At 49.9% G+C, this 17253-nt stretch overlaps 1 protein-coding gene across 1 annotated transcript in view; it reads right to left on the reverse strand.

Annotated features, from left to right (window-relative positions):
• Positions 1-17253, reverse strand: part of WDR62 (WD repeat domain 62) — a 313350-nt gene that overhangs the window by 161398 nt on the left and 134699 nt on the right. The window contains exon 22 of the mRNA XM_063937983.1: positions 10686-10907. Coding sequence (XP_063794053.1) covers positions 10686-10907 — 222 coding nt within the window. The remainder of the gene's footprint in view (positions 1-10685; positions 10908-17253) is intronic.

Consider the following 17253-nt stretch of genomic DNA (forward strand, 5'->3'; position numbering starts at 1 on the left):
CCCCCTTTTGGCGGGCTTTCTCCCGCTATTGTAAAAGTTCTGCCAGGGGTTAATAAGCACCCATATAGCCCCTGGGGCTATATATGGTGCCAGTTCGCCAGCCAAGGTGTTAATATTGCTGCCCAGGGCGCCCCCCCCCCAGCGCCCTGCACCCATCAGTGACCGCAGTGTGTGGTGTGCATGAGGAGCAATGGCGCACAGCTGCAGTGCTGTGCGCTACCTTGGATAAGACAGAAGTCTTCAGCCGCCGATTTTCTGGACCTTCTTGCTCTGTAAGGGGGACGGCGGCGCGGCTCCGGGAACGGACGACGAGGTCAGGTCCTGTGTTCGATCCCTCTGGAGCTAATGGTGTCCAGTAGCCTAAGAAGCCCAAGCTACCACCACTTAGGTAGGTTTGCTTCTTCTCCCCTTAGTCCCTCGATGCAGTGAGCCTGTTGCCAGCAGGTCTCACTGAAAATAAAAAACCTAACATATACTTTCTTCCTAGGAGCTCAGGAGAGCCCCTAGTGTGCATCCAGCTCGGCCGGGCACAGAAATCTAACTGAGGCTTGGAGAAGGGTCATAGGGGGAGGAGCCAGTGCACACCAGGTAGACCTAAATCTTTCTTTAGAGTGCCCAGTCTCCTGCGGAGCCCGTCTATTCCCCATGGTCCTTACGGAGTACCCAGCATCCACTAGGATGTCAGAGAAATAAAGGAAAATAATAATAAATAATAATAATATAGCATTCAGCTCCTTTGACGCAGGGAAGGTTAGCGAGGCTTTTTTGTTTTCAGTGATAAAAGCCTCCTCAACCTGCTCAGGTGTGGTATCATTTACATGTAACACATCCCTGATAGCCTCCATCAACAATTGCACCCCCTTTGCAAGAGATGCGGACTCCCGCAACACATCCCCATCACCATCTGTAGTGTCAGAATCGTTATCCGTGTCGTCTTGTGTGACATGCACAAGCGCACATTTGTGGGGGTATATAGCGGGTTGTTCTAAGGTACCAGACACAGGCCATACTGCAATAGAGCTCTGTAATACCTGGGATGCCGATTCATTACTAGCAACCCTGTCAGAAATCTGAGAAAATCAAGTTTTGATAGAGGAAAACCACTCTGGTTCCCTTGCTGGAAGCTGTGCTAAACCAGTGCTATCCTGATTACATGGAATGGGATCATCCTGGGAGGATAAATCCTCTGCAGCATATGACAGTGTCCCTGGACATAGCTAAAGGTGACTACCAAACACTCCACACACTCAGGTGGGGGCAGACAGAGTTTCCCCCCCAAGAATGCCAAGAGAGAGACAGAGATTAGAGCCAACCCACACACAGCGCATTTAATCAAGGATAAACCCCCTGTCAGCGCTGACTGTGCTCCTTAATAGGATACACAGTCTAATTACAGCCTCCCCTTCCTTCTACAACCCCCTGGTACCGTGTACAGTAAGCTGGAGTTGCTGTGGAGGGACCTGAATCTTCCTCTCAGCGCTTGCATGCAGGAAAATGGCGCTGGAACGCTGCTGGGTCCGCTCTGAGGAGAAGCTCCGCCCCCTTAATGGCGCTGTCTTCCCGTTCTTCAGGTGATTATACTGGCCTGAGGAAAGTTGCTGGCTGAGATCCCTGGACCCCCGACAGGCTTGCTGACCAGTGTGGGGGGTAAGCGCTGGCCCAGAGCGCCCCACTATGTGCCTCTGGTACCTTCCCGGAGCGCGGTTAATACCGCGCTCCCTCCCCATTGCCACCATCATCACACCGGCCCCCCGCTTGCTAGGGGGGGGGGGGGGGGTCGGTGACTAACTCACCACTCTCTTCAGCTCTGTAAGGGGTCGGCGGCATGCTGCTGGGGCGAGCGGTTCCCCTGTGGCGGAGACCGATCAGACCCCTCTGGAGCTCAGTGTCCAGTAGCGGAGTCAGTGGCTCAGACCCCGCAGGGCGGACACTGCTCCCCCCCTTCGTCCTTCGCTGCAGGGAGGCTGTTGCCAACAGCCTTCTGTAAAAAAATAAACTCTAAAATAAACTTTTACTAGAAAAGCTCAGGAGAGCTCCTCTAGCTGTGACCGGCTCCTCCGGGCACATTTTCTAAACTGAGTCTGGTAGGAGGGGCATAGAGGAAGGAGCCAGCCCACACTCTCAAACTCTTAAAGTGCCAATGGCTCCTGGTGGACCCGTCTATACCCCATGGAACGAATGTGGACCCCAGCATCCTCTAGGACGTAAGAGAAAAGTATTGTGACTTAATGCGAGGCAGGAATCAATAATGCTGAGCTATATTAACAGCTCAGCCACCGGTGATCTTGGCAAGTCCAGTACTGAATTAACCTAGTGGTAATGCCAACTGGCCTGCCCCATTATGGACAAAAATCAATTGCATGCTGGGGACTGCCCATTGTAGGGCAAGGCCACCCAACATGCTACCCGTCACCCACCAACTGCGATCACGCCGCAATTAGAGCGTGATCGCAGAAACTATGGAAGCCTCCTGCCAGCGAAATTTTTTCAATCGGAGCGGCTGCATGAGACGACCACCGACCTGCCCCCTTTTCCCCCGTGCCACCCCCGACGGTCAACGGACGTCCCCTGCCCGCCTCTGCCTGTCAATCAGGCATGGTAGTGACAGCTATCTGCCGGTAAATCATATGTAGCACATTTGACACCAAATAATGCATATCCCCCAGTGTCCTAATGGGATACAATTAGGGTTAAGCAGCAGTAATTTGAGCTGCTGTGACATCACCGGGTGAGTATGAATCTACGAGTGCCCATTGCACACCTCTGTAGAACAAGTCCTCATGATGGTCAGTCACTGTCAGCCTGGCCCCTTACCAACATGCAACTAGCTGCACGAGTGAAAGACCGCAGGATGGGCATATTAGACCAATCTGGGTCGCTGCAGACCAAAGACGCACAACTCCTGAATTTTAGTAGCAGGATGGTTTCTTCATTTAACTCTCTCTCTCTCTAGTTTGCCGTCAGCTGTTTAGCATCCCTCTAAGACTAGGTGGAAGACTCAATTACAGGTAGCTGTATTGGTAATCAATTAGAAAATTGCATCCAGTTGACACTGCTTTACGGACATAGGAGAACTCCTGGCTTTTAGGCAGCACGTCCAGAGTAGCTCAAATATGAAAAGGTCCTTTATTTTCATTGATAAATGTCAAGATATATGGCCTGATTTAGAGTTGTATGCAATTATTATTACATTTTATTTGTTATTTGTGAAGCGCATCGTACATACGGCAGACATTAGAACAATACAGGATATACAGAACTTAACAATACAGAAAAAATAGGATTTTAATACCTACCGGTAAATCCTTTTCTCTTAGTCCGTAGAGGATGCTGGGGCTCCAAAAGGACCATAGGGTATAGACGGGATCCGCAGGAGACATGGGCACACTATAAGACTTTGAATGGGTGTGAACAGGCAACTCCCTCTATGCCCCTCCTCCAGACCTCAGTTATAGGAACTGTGCCCAGAGGAGACGGACATTTCGAGGAAAAGGATTTTGTTAAACTAAGGGTGAGATACATACCAGCTCACACCACACCGTACAACATGGCATTTAACTAAACCCAGTTAACAGTGTGAACCAACCCAGATCAGCAACAGCCTGACCTTTACCAACACAACCTTTGTGTAACTTCAACAATAACTATGTACAATTACTGCAGATAGAGTCCGCACTGGGACGGGTGCCCAGCATCCTCTACGGACTAAGAGAAAAGGATTTACCGGTAGGTATTAAAATCCTATTTTCTCCTTCGTCCTAGAGGATGCTGGGGACTCCAAAAGGACCATGGGGTTTATACCAAAGCTCCAAACCAGGTGGGAGAGTGCGGGTGACTCTGCAGCACCGATTGAGCAAACATGAGGTCCTCATCAGCCAGGGTATCAAACTTGTAGAACTTTGCAATAGTGTTTGACCCCGACCAAGTCGCTGCCCGGCAAAGCTGTAATGCCGAGACGCCCCGGGCAGCCGCCAAGGATGAGCCCACCTTCCAAGTGGAATGGGCCTTCACCGATTTCGGTAACGGCAATCCAGCCATAGAATGAGCCTGCTGAATCGTATTACAGATCCAGCGTGCAACAGTCTGCTTAGAAGCAGGAGCGCCAACCTTGTTGGCCGCATACAGGACAAACAGCGCCTTTGTTTTCCTCACCCGAGCCGTTCTGGCTACATACATTTTCAAAGCTCTGACCACATCAAGGGACTTTGAATCAGCCAAGGCTTCAGTAGCCACAGGCACCACAATAGGTTGGTTCATGTGAAACGAAGAAACCACCTCCGGTAGAAATTGTTGACGAGTTCTCAACTCCGCTCTATCCTCGTGAAAAATGAGATAGGGGCTTTTGTGAGACAAAGCCGCCAATATGGACACCCGCCTTGCGGATGTCAAGGCCAATAGCATGACCACTTTCCAAGTGAGAAATTTTAACTCAACCTTTTGTAAAGGTTCAAACCAATGAAATGTAAAGAACTGTAACACCACGTTAAGGTCCCACGGTGCCACCGGGGGCACAAATGGAGGTTGGATGCGCAGCACGCCTTTCATGAAAGTCTGTACTTCTGGAAGCAAAGCCAATTCCCTTTGAAAGAAAATTGATAATGCCGAAACCTTCACTTTAATGGAGCCTAACTTCAGGCCCGCATCCACATCTGTTTTCAAAAAATGGAGGAACCGACCCAGCTGAAATTCTTCCATAGGAGCCTTCTTGGATTCACACCAAGACACATATTTACTCCAAATACGGTGAGAATGCTTCGCCGTTACCTCCTTTCTAGCCTTAAGTAGAGTGGGGAGGACTTCCCCGGGAATACCCTTCCTGGCTAGGATTTGGCGTTCAACCGCCATGCCGTCAAACGCAACCGCGGTAAGTCCTGGAACACGCACGGTCTCTGCTGCAACAGATCCTCTCTTAGAGGAAGAGGCCAGGGATCTCCTGTGAGTAATTCCTGAAGATCCGGATACCAGGCCCTCCGTGGCCAATCTGGAACGAGTATCGCCTGGACCCTTGTTCTTCTTATGATCCTCATCACCTTTGGGATGAGTGGAAGTGGAGGGAACACATAGACCGACTGAAGCACCCACGGTGTCACCAGAGCGTCTACCGCTACTGCTTGAGGGTCCCTCGACCTGGAACAATATGTCTGTAAGCTTCTTGTTGAGGCGAGACGCCATCATGTCTATTTGAGGAAGTCCCCACCGACTTATCACTTATGCAAAGACCTCTTGATGAAGACCCCACTCTCCTGGAGAGTGTCTGCTGAGGAAGTCTGCTTCCCAGTTGTCCACGCCTGGAATGAAGACCGCTGACAGAGCGCTTGCATGCTTTTCCGCCCAACGAAGGTTCTTGGTGACCTCCGCCATCGGCGCTCTGCGTTCCGCCCTGGCGGTTTATGTACGCCACGGCTGTTATGTTGTCCGACTGAATCAGGACGGGCAGGTCGCGAAGAAGATGTTCCGCTTGTAGCAGGCCGTTGTAGATGGCCCTTAAATCCAGAATGTTTATGTGCAGACAAGCTTCTTGGCTTGACCATTTTCCCTGGAAAATTTGTCCCTGTGTGACTGCTCCCCAACCTCAGAGACTCGCGTCCGTGGTCACCAGAATCCAATCTTGGATGCCGAACCTGCGACCCTCTAGAAGGAGAGAACTTTGGAGCCACCACAGGAGAGAAACCCTGGCCCTGGGGGACAGAGTTATTTTCCGGTGCATCTGTAGATGGGACCCAGAACACTTGTCCAGTAGGTTCCACTGAAACGTTCTTGCATGGAACCTGCCAAATGGAATGGCCTCGTAGGCCGCCACCATTTTCCCCAGCACTCGAGTGCATTGATGAATCGACACTCTTGGCGGTTTCAGAAGTTCCTTGACCATGTTCTGGGTTTCCTGAGCTTTTTCCAACGGGAGAAAAATCCTCTGCAGTCCCGTGTCCAGAATCATGCCCAAAAACGACAGCCGAGTTGTCGGAATCAACTGTGACTTTGGCAAATTTAGGAGCCACCCATGCTGTTGCAGCACCCGCAGGGAGAGCGCAAGGCTCTTTAGCAACTGCTCCTGTGATCTCGCCTTTATCAGGAGATCGTCCAAATACGGGATAATTGTGACCCCTTGCTTGCGCAAGAGTACCATAATTTCCGCCATTACCTTGGTGAAAATCCTCGGGGCCGTGGAAAGACCAAACGGCAACGTCTGAAATTGGTAGTGACAATCCTGAACAGCGAACCTCAGGTACGCCTGATGAGGTGGATAAATGGGGACATGCAGATAAGCATCCCTTATGTCGACCGACACCATAAAATCCCCCCACTCCAAACTGGAGATCACTGCTCGGAAAGAATCCATCTTGAATTTGAAACTTTTCAAATACACATTGAGGGATTTTAAATTCAGAATTGGTCTGACCGAGCCGTCCGGCTTCGGGACCACAAACAGGCTTGAATAAAACCCTTCTGCCCGCTGTGACGGGGGAACATCGACAATAACTCGCTGTTGACACAGCTTCTGTATTGCCGCACACACTACCTCTCTTTCCGGAAGAGAAGCTGGCAAGGCCTATTTGAAAAATTGGCATGGGGGCACGTCTTGAAACTCCAGTTTGTATCCTTGGGCCACAATTTCTAGCACCCAAGGATCCAGGCCCGAGAGAACCCAGACCTGACTGAAGAGTTAAAGACGCGCTCCCACTGGTGCGGACTCCCGCAGGGGAGCCTCAGCTTCATGCGGTGGATTTGGCAGAAGCCGGGGAGGGCTTTTGCTCCTGGGAGCTTGCCACAGCCGGCGATCTTTTTCTCCTTCCCTTACCTCTTGCCGCAAGGAAGGATGACCCACGTCCTTTCCGGAATTTCTGCAACCGAAAGGACTGCATTTGATACGGAGGCGTTTTCTTTTGCTGTGGAGGAACAAAAGGCAGAAACGAGGACTTACCCGCGGTAGCTGTAGAAACCAGATCCGCAAGGCCTTCTCCAAACAAAACTCCACCCTTGTAGGGCAGAGCCTCCATAGCCTTCTTAGAATCAGCATCACCATTCCATTGATGAGTCCACAACGCCTTTCTAGCCGAGACTGCCATGGCATTGGCCCTCGATCCCAAGAGGCCAATATCCCTCGCCATCTCTTTTAGATAGAACGCAGCGTCCCTGATATGACCCAAAGTCAACAGCACGCTATCTCGATCCAGGGTGTCTATGTCCGATGACAAGTTATCCGCCCACTTTTCAATCGCGTTACTCACCCACACCGAAGCCACAGCCGGTCTGAGGAGTGTATCTGTCGTGACAAAAATAGATGTCAAGGTAGCTTCCTGGATCCGATCAGCAGGATCTTTAAGGGTCGCTATTTCAGGAGACGGTAGCGCCACTTTCTTGGATAAGCGCGCTAGAGCTTTGTCTACTGTGGGTGTTGCCTCCCACCCAACCCTATCCTGAAAAGGAAACGGGTATGCCATAGCAATTCTCCTGGGAATGTGCCACCTCTTATCTTGCGTTTCCCAGGCTTTTTCAAAAAGGGCATTCAGTTCATGAGAGGGAGGGAACGTAACCTCCGGCTTCTTCCCCTTATACATACAGACCCGTGTCTCAGGGACAGCGGGGTCTTCTGTAATATGTAACACGTCTTTTATAGCCACAATCATGTACTGAATACTCTTAGCCACCTTAGGATGTGACTTTGCATCATTATAGTCGACACTGGAGTCAGAATCTGTGTCGGTATCAGTGTCTGCTATCTGGGTAAATTAACGTTTTTGGGACCCCGAGGGGGCCTGATTGTGTGGTACCACTTCTCTCATGGATTGCCTCCATGCTTGGTTCTGAGACTCAGATTTGTCCAACCTCTTGTGCAACAAAACCACACTGTTATTCAACACATTCCACATGTCAACCCAATCAGCCGTCGGCGGTGCCGACAGTCACCCCTTCATTCTGCTCAGCTCTCACACTAACCTCTTCCTGGGAAGAGCATTCAGACCTTAAACACTTGTAATAAAATACAACCAATCACCAAAATTATGTGCCCCCCCCCTCGTTTTTAGCACACTGTTACTTGTGACAGCAGTGGAAGGGCCAGGAGCAGCGTCTCTGCAGCAAGCTGTGGAGAGAAAATGGCGCTGGTCAGAGCTGAGGAGGAAGCCCCACCCCCAACAAGGCGCGCTTCGGTCCCGCTATTAATCCACTGGTGGGGGTCTCAAAGCAGTGCCTTCTGCACTGTATAACAGCCAGCAAATATATTAAATGAGGTTTATATTGCCCTGCAGTGCATGTGTCAGCGGGAGCAATGGCGCGCAGCGCTACCGCTGCGCGGTACCTCAGGAAGACTGAAGTCTTCTGCTGCCTTCCGATGTCTTCTTTGCTTCGGTTACTCACCTGTCTTCAAGCTTCTGGCTCTGTGAGGGGGACGGCGGCGCGGCACCGAGAACGAGAGCAGCTAGGCGACCCAAGTGATCGGACCCTCTGGAGCTAATGGTGTCCAGTAGTCTAAGAAGCAGAGCCTATCAGTCTCACAGAAGTAGGTCTGCTTCTCTCCCCTCAGTCCCACGAAGCAGGGAGCCTGTTTTCAGCAGTGCTCCCTGAAAAAAATAAACCTAACAAAAGTCTTTTCAGAGAAACTCAGTAGAGCTCCCCTGTAGTGCATCCAGTCTCCTCTGGGCACAGAATCTAACTGAGGTCTGGACGAGGGGCATAGAGGGAGGAGCCAGTTCACACCCATTCAAAGTCTTATAGTGTGCCCATGTTTCCTGCGAATCCCGGCTATACCCCATGGTCCTTTTGGAGTCCCCAGCATCCTCTAGGACGAAGGAGAAACTAAACAGAGCACAGTAACAATTAGCATTACAGTTCTCCATACACACTACAGCCAAGGTGTAACAAAGGAGTAGCCTGTGTACTACTAGGGGCAGGCAGCAACAGTCGCGAGCAAGGGGAGATGCAGGTATAGACAGTCACTGTATGTGACAACAGGAGGTAATAGGGCCCTGCTCCAAGGAGCTCACAATTTAGGGGGAAGGGGGAGACAAACAGGTGACATGAGGACGAGCAAGCAGAAGGCAGCCTGATGGCAGGAAGTAAGTGAGGCATATATGGTCAAGGCATGAGGCAGGTAGAGTGGTCTCAAGACTAGGTTATGCAGAAGGGTGCGCTCTGATGAACAGGTTGGTTTTTAGTACCCGTTTGAAGCTTTGCAAGGTCGAGGAGCATCTAATAGAGAGAGGGAGCTCGTTCCAGAGAAGGAGGCGGGGGTACTGCAATCCCGTATGCAACTGCAATGGCTTGAACATCTTACTGCCAGCAGCCATTCTGCGCTACCATAGGGTTACTCGGAAGATCAAGGTTTGTCTGATGTACATCCGATGTTTGCATCTTTGTACGCAAGCAGCGGTTCAGAGATGCTGCCAGTGGCTGCCTCAATGCAAATCATGTCGGCTGTGACATTTGCATATTTCCGCACATTCACAGCTGTGGCGGCATTGGCGCACATCTCAGAACCCGGTGCATACTGCAGTACCTCCGGTACATCTCTCCTAATGAATAATAATGTTTAGGAAGTGTAATAGTAAAATATGGCCAACAAAAGACCTGTCAGAAATATGGGTTTAATGATGTGGGACATACATGTTGTGGTGTCGTCTTAATGGGTGTGGGGTTTCTGAACTTGCAGATGGGAGTTGCAAGCGTTCTTTCCCAATATTTTGGATATAAAGACAAAAGCTACCATAGAGACACTTTAATGTACCTTGAAATACTCTGAGCACTGTTATAGCCCTTTTAGACCGCCAGACATGGGTGCTTCCCGGGTGCAACCTGCCTCAGGCCCCTCACCGCCGCTGTTCCTAACCCGGCATATTGCCGGGTTGGTGATGTCAGCGGTGACAGCGTTTAGAGATCACATGATCTCCAAGTGCAGCCCGTCCGCACAGAGTGAGCGGGAAACGGGTCGATGCTACCTGGTTTCTCGTTCACACAGCACAGCGAGCCGGGTAAAACACGTGTTCAGCCCTGCTCTCTGCCCGAGTTGGAATACAGAGTCGCTTGACCCGGATTATTCCAACTGGGCCATTTCAGATCGCACAGCAACACGGGTTATGAGCGCTCATGTGCAATAACCCATGTTAGAAGCTGGCGGTTTGAAAGGGGTATTATTTGCTGTAATACACATGCTGGCTATCATCGTTTCCTTCATTAGCGCAAGTTGCAAAAATCATCCCTGTGGCACCTTATAACAGCCACCAGTACTTTGCTTATGGCCACTAACCACCGTCTACACTTCCGTGTTTTCTTGTCACTTTCTTGGGGTGCAGGATAATTTCCCAGCGCTTCCATGCATTTCACACAGCAGAGAACACGCCACATTGGTGCGATGCTGGCGACTTGACATTTCCGATTATATTACAAGTGTTTTCTTGGGCAAAAAATATCCTGCACTATGCACAGAACATGAACGTAGAGCGGAAATAACAACTAACTGAATCTACGCCTAACAGGCAGATGTATTAACCTGGAGAAGGCATAAGGAAGTGATAAACCAGTGATATGTGCAAGGTGATAAAGGCGCCAGCCAATCAGCTCCAATATGTAAATTAACAGTTAGGATCTGATTGGCTGGTGCCTTTATCACCTTGCACATATCATTGGTTTGTCACTTCCTTATGCCTTCTCCAGGTTAATACATCTGCCCCTAGGTGTCCAGTGTCACTCACCTCGAGCAGATGCTGCAGGTTCTTTGGCTCTACACATTCCATGTCTGTGGTCTCGTCCAGAAACGACACCTGGGCTAAGTCACTATTTGCAGTGCAGTAACTTAGATCTTTGCTATCCAGAAAATCCCGTATCACAACAGTGGTGTTCTCTTTGGCCCAGCGTCCTTGTGGCCTGTAGTGATTTTGTGAGAGGACAACCAGAGATTCATTCTCGTCTTTGTCCTGTTAGAGGGCGAAACAGGTTGGCCTATTATTTATATGGTTGGAAAGCAGAAGTGTTAGGTTAAGAGCATTTACATAATGTATCAATGTCTCAGTATTGGTGATATGTAACACTGGGGCAGATGTATTAAGCCTGGAGAAGGCATAAAGAAGTGATAAAGCAGTGACAAGTGCAAGGTGATAACACACCAGCCAATCAGCTCCTAACTGCGAGTCGATTGGCTGGTGAGTTATCACCTTGCACTTATCACTGGTTTATCACTTCTTTATGACTTCTCCAAGCTTAATACATCTGCCCCATTGACAATATCATTGGGTTTAGGCACTGCCACTGCTAGCGGACACCAGTATGTTGTAGTATGTGAATGTTGCAGAGATGTCAGATTTGGATGTACGGTGCAGCGCACAGTGACTTCTAATAGAATCTTCCCATAGGGACAGCTCTGGGATGTCCCCAGCGTTCCAGTGACCCCATTGGTTGAATGCAAAAATGCTGCGGTTCAGCGGTCTTAAGTCCTAAGTTCTTTACAGGTTCAGATTTCTGCCCTTTTTGGAGCTTTTTTTCCCCCACAGAAGAAGTTGACATTTTGAAATGGAAGCAGAAACCTCCTTGCAGGTTTTTAAATTCCATTTAAAATCAGGACCATGTGACTCCCTATGAATAGAAGCAGGAGCTCTTCACTCATTGGATGTGGCTAGGACATGGGAGATCTACATCACAAGGACACTAGAAGACATAACAATTTGGCTCATTAACCACCATAAAGTTCACGCCAATGGTATGGATCCAGTTTCTCTACTCCAGTATTAGTGTGCCAAGCGACACAGGTAACCTCTCTAGCTTTCATCTATTTGGAAACAGATCAATCATATGGAACCATCCGTCTTCTCAGGTCATCTTGACAAAGATCTTCCGTGCCCTAAACACATCCAATGAATGAAGGGGATGTAGTAATCATCCCGACGGTCAGCCTACCGATGCCGGGATCCCGGCAGGGGGCCGAAGGCTATTCCTTCTCGTGGGAATAGAACCTGTGGCAAGCGCAGTGAGCCCACAAGGGGATTCGTTGCACTAGCCCCCACCAATGCGAATGAAGAGATCCGTCTATACTTGGGCTGCTGTGGCAATTCCAGAGAGGATTGAACGGTGAGAGGCTGTACGCCACTGTGGAGGGTATGCAATTCCAATAATATTTTTTCACAGCAGCAAATGTGAGTGCACCTCCTAAAGTATTATATTAATTGAAACTACTTATTCTATAGAAACACTATCCTAGAAGTGCTGTCTTAATTCCAGCTTATTTGAACAAATGCCTATTAGCTTGATAAGAAATAGAAGATGAAGATATTATCATCAGAGATTTGTAGGCGCCACAGTGCAAAATAAACAGATAAACAAAGTTTGGTGAGGGCCTCACTCATGAGAGAGCATCCTAATGGGAACAGCTGAAACAAGAGGAGCGAGTGTGGTTTGGAGTGGAGACTGGGACAGGCGTGAGGGTGCACTAGCGTGGAAATAATAAGAATTTACTTACCGATAATTCTATTTCTCGTAGTCCGTAGTGGATGCTGGGAACTCCGTAAGGACCATGGGGATTAGCGGCTCCGCAGGAGACTGGGCACATCTAAAGAAAGCTTTAGGACTATCTGGTGTGCACTGGCTCCTCCCCCTATGACCCTCCTCCAAGCCTCAGTTAGGATACTGTGCCCGGACGAGCGTACACAATAAGGAAGGATTTTGAATCCCGGGTAAGACTCATACCAGCCACACCAATCACACCGTACAACTTGTGATATGAAACCCAGTTAACAGCATGATAACAGAGGAGCCTCTGAATAGATGGCGCACAACAAGAACCCGATTAGTTAACAATAACTATGTACAAGTATTGCAGACAATCCGCACTTGGGATGGGCGCCCAGCATCCACTACGGACTACGAGAAATAGAATTATCGGTAAGTAAATTCTTATTTTCTCTGACGTCCTAGTGGATGCTGGGAACTCCGTAAGGACCATGGGGATTATACCAAAGCTCCCAAACGGGCGGGAGAGTGCGGATGACTCTACAGCACCGAATGAGAGAACTCCAGGTCCTCCTCAGCCAGGGTATCAAATTCGTAGAATTTTGCAAACGTGTTTGCCCCTGACCAAGTAGCTGCTCGGCAAAGTTGTAAAGCAGAGACCCCTCGGGCAGCCGCCCAAGATGAGCCCACCGTCCTTGTGGAATGGGCTTTTATTGATTTAGGCTGCGGTAATCCTACCGCAGAATGCGCCAGCTGAATAGTGCTACAAATCCAGCGCGCAATAGACTGCTTAGAAGCAGGAGCACCCAGCTTGTTGGGTGCCATCAGGATAAACAGCGAGTCAGTTTTCCTGACTCCAGCCGTCCTGGAAAAATAAAATTTTCAGGGCCCCGACTACGTCCAGCAACTTGGAATCCTCCAAGTCCCCAGTAGCCGCAGGCACCACAATAGGTTGGTTCAAGTGAAAACCTGAGACCACCTTCGGGAGAAACTGAGGACGATTCCTCAACTCTGCCCTATCCATACAGAAAATCAGATAAGGCCTGTTACATGACAAAGCCGCCAATTCTGACACACGCCTGGCCAAGGCCAACAGCATGACCACTTTCCACGCGAGATACTTTAGCTCCATGGTTTTAAGTGGCTCAACCAATGCGACTTTAGGAAATCCAACACCACGTTGAGATCCAAAAAGTGCCACAGGAGGCACAAAAGGAGGCTGAATATGTAGTACTCCTTTAACCAAAGTCTGAACTTCAGGCAGTGAAGCCAGTTCTTTCTGGAAGAAAATCGACAGAGCCGAAATCTGGACCTTGATGGACCCCAATTTGAGGCCCAAACGTCACCCCTGCTTGCAGGAAGTGCAGGAATCGACATAGTTGAAATTCCTCCGTCGGGGCCTTCATGGCCTCCCACCAAGCAACAAATTTTCGCCAAACGCGGCGATAATGTCTTGCGGTGACATCCTTCCTGGCTATGATCAGGGTAGGGATGACTTCCTTCGGAATACCCTTTTCCTTTAGGATCCGGTGTTCTACCGCCATGCCGTCAAACGCAGCCGCGGTAAGTCTTGGAACAGACAGGGTCCCTGCTGCAGCAGGTCTTGTCTGAGCGGCAGAGGCCAAGGGTCCTCTGCCAGCATCTCTTGAAGTTCCGGGTACCAAGCTCTTTATGGCCAATCCGGAACCCCGAGTATGGTTTTCACTCCTCGCCTTCTTATTATTCTCAGTACCTTGGGTATGAGAGGTAGAGGAGGAGACACATAAACCGACTGGTACACCCACGGTGTCACTAGAGCGTCCCCAGCGATTGCCTGAGGGTCCCTTGACCTGGCGCAATATCTTTTCAACTTCTTGTTGAGGCGGGACGCCATCATGTCCACCCGTGGTCATTCCCAACGGTTTACCCGCATTTGGAAAACTTCTGGATGAAGTCCCCATTCTCCTGGGTGTAGGTCGCCCATCGGAGAATCCTTGTGGCTTCTGCCATCGCCATCCTGCTTCTTGTGCCGCCCTGTCTGTTTACATGGGCGACCGCTGTGATGTCGTCTGATTGGATCAGTACCGGCTGGTTCTGAAGCAGGGGCCTTGCTTGGCTTAGGGCATTGTAAATGGCCCTTAGCTGCAGAATATTTATGTGAAGCGAAATCTCCTTGGAAATTTCTTCCCTGTGTGACTGCACCCCAGCCCCGAAGGCTGGCATCCGTGGTCACCAGGACCCAGTCCTGTATTCCGAATCTGCGGCCCACTAGTAGATGAGCCCTCTGCAGCCACCACAGCAGCGACACCCTGTTTCTTGCTGACAGGGTTATCAGCTGTTGTATCTGTACATGGGACCCGGACCATTAGTCCCACAGGTCCCACTGGAACGTCCTTGCGTGGAGTCTTCCGAATGGAATTATGCTGCGTACGAGGCTACCATTTTTCCCAGGACTCGTGTGCATTGATGTACCGACACCTGTCCTGGTTTTAGGATGTCTCTGACTAGAGATGACAACTCCTCTGCTTTTTCCACTGGAAGAAACACTCTTTTCTGGTCTGCGTTCAGAAACATTCCCAGGAACAGAAGACGTGTCGTCGGGACCAGCTGTGACTTTGGAATATTGAGAATCCAGTCGTGCTGTTGTAGCACTTCCCGCGAGAGTGCTACCCCCACTACCAACTGTTCTTTGGACCTCGCCTTTATCAGGAGATCGTCCAAGTACGGGATAATAAAAACGTCCTTCTTGCGAAGGAGTATCATCACTTCGGCCCTTACCTAGGTAAAGACCTTCGGTGCCGTGGACAACTCCAACGGCCGCGTCTGGAACTGATAGTGACAGTCCTGTACCACATATCTGAGGTACTCCTGGTGAGGGGGGTAAATGGGGATATGCACGTACGCATCCTTGATGTCCAGGGAGACCCTGTAATCCCCCTCGTCCAGGCTCGTAATAACCGCCCTGAGCGATTCCATCTTGAACTTGAATCTTCTGATACAAAAGTTCAAGTATTTTAATTTCAAGATGGGTCTCACCGAACCGTTGCGGTACCACAACCACTGTGGAATAGTAACCCCTTCCTTGCTGAAGGAGGGGCACCTTGACAATCACTTGTTGTGATTATAGTGTTGAATATCCACCAACACCGTCTCCCTGGCAGAGGGAGGTGCCGGTAAGGCAGATTTTAGGAAACGGCGGGGGGAAGAACGTCTCGAACTCCAGCCTGTACCCCTGAGATACTACTTGAAGGACCCAGGGATCCATGTGAGAGAGCCCACTGTCCGCTGAAATATCTGAGACGGGCCCCCACCGTACCCGGGTCCGCCTGAGCAGCCCCCGCACCATGCTGTGGACCTACCGGACGCAGGGAGGACTTCTGCTCTTGGGAACTAGCTGTGTGTTGCAGCTTTTTCCTCTACCTTTGCCTCTCGGCAGAAAGGATGAGCCTCTAGCCCTCTTTTCTGGGGCCGAAAGGACTGTACTTGATGATACGGTGCTTTCTTTTGTTGTGGGGTAGCCTGTGGCAAAAAAATTAATTTCCCAGCAGTAGCTGTGGAAACGAGGTCTGAAAAACTATCCCCAAACAGTTTTACCCCCTTATAGGGCAACATCCATGTGCCGATTTGAGTCGGCATCGCCTGACCATTGCCAAGTCCATAACCCCCGTCTGGCGGCAATGGACCTAGCGCTTATTTTTGATGCCAGCCGGCAAATATCCCTCTGTGCATCACGCATGTATCAGACCACGTCTTTTATATGCTCTATTTTCAGCAAAATATTGCTATCCATAGTTATTTTCCGACAGGGAATCTGACCACGCAGCGGGAGCACTGCACATCCATGCCGAAGCAACGGCTGGTCGCAATATAATGTCCCTAGTGTGTGACCATATCTTATAGGGTAACCTCCTGCTTTCTATCAGCAGGTTCCTTCAGGGCGGCCGTACCCGGAGACGGTAGTGCCACCTTTTCTGATAAGCGTGTAAGCGCTGTATCTACCCTATGGGGTGTTTCCCCGCGTGACCTATACTCTGGCGGGAAAGGGTATGCTGCCAATAACCGTTGTAGAAATTATCAATTTCTTACCGGGGGAAGACCACTCTTCCTCACACACCTCATTTAATGTCTCAGATGCAGGAAAAAATAAGAATTTACTTACCGATAATTCTATTTCTCATAGTCCGTAGTGGATGCTGGGGACTCCGTAAGGACCATGGGGAATAGCGGCTCCGCAGGAGACTGGGCACATCTAAAGAAAGCTTTAGGACTAACTGGTGTGCACTGGCTCCTCCCCCTATGACCCTCCTCCAAGCCTCCGTTAGGATACTGTGCCCGGACGAGCATACACAATAAGGAAGGATTTTGAATCCCGGGTAAGACTCATACCAGCCACACCAATCACACCGTATAACTTGTGATCCGAACCCAGTTAACAGTATGATAACAGAGGAGCCTCTGAAAAGATGGCTCCCAACAATAATAACCCGATTTTTGTAACAATAACTATGTACAAGTATTGCAGACAATCCGCACTTGGGATGGGCGCCCAGCATCCACTACGGACTATGAGAAATAGAATTATCGGTAAGTAAATTCTTATTTTCTCTGACGTCCTAAGTGGATGCTGGGGACTCCGTAAGGACCATGGGGAATAGCGGCTCCGCAGGAGACAGGGCACAAAAGTAAAAGCTTTAGGATCAGGTGGTGTGCACTGGCTCCTCCCCCTATGACCCTCCTCCAAGCCTCAGTTAGGTTTTTGTGCCCGGCCGAGAAGGGTGCAATCTAGGTGGCTCTCCTAAAGAGCTGCTTAGAGTAAAAGTTTTGTTAGGTTTTTTTATTTTC

The sequence above is a fragment of the Pseudophryne corroboree genome, chromosome 8 (genome assembly GCF_028390025.1).
Source record: "Pseudophryne corroboree isolate aPseCor3 chromosome 8, aPseCor3.hap2, whole genome shotgun sequence".
Taxonomy (NCBI): domain Eukaryota; kingdom Metazoa; phylum Chordata; class Amphibia; order Anura; family Myobatrachidae; genus Pseudophryne; species Pseudophryne corroboree.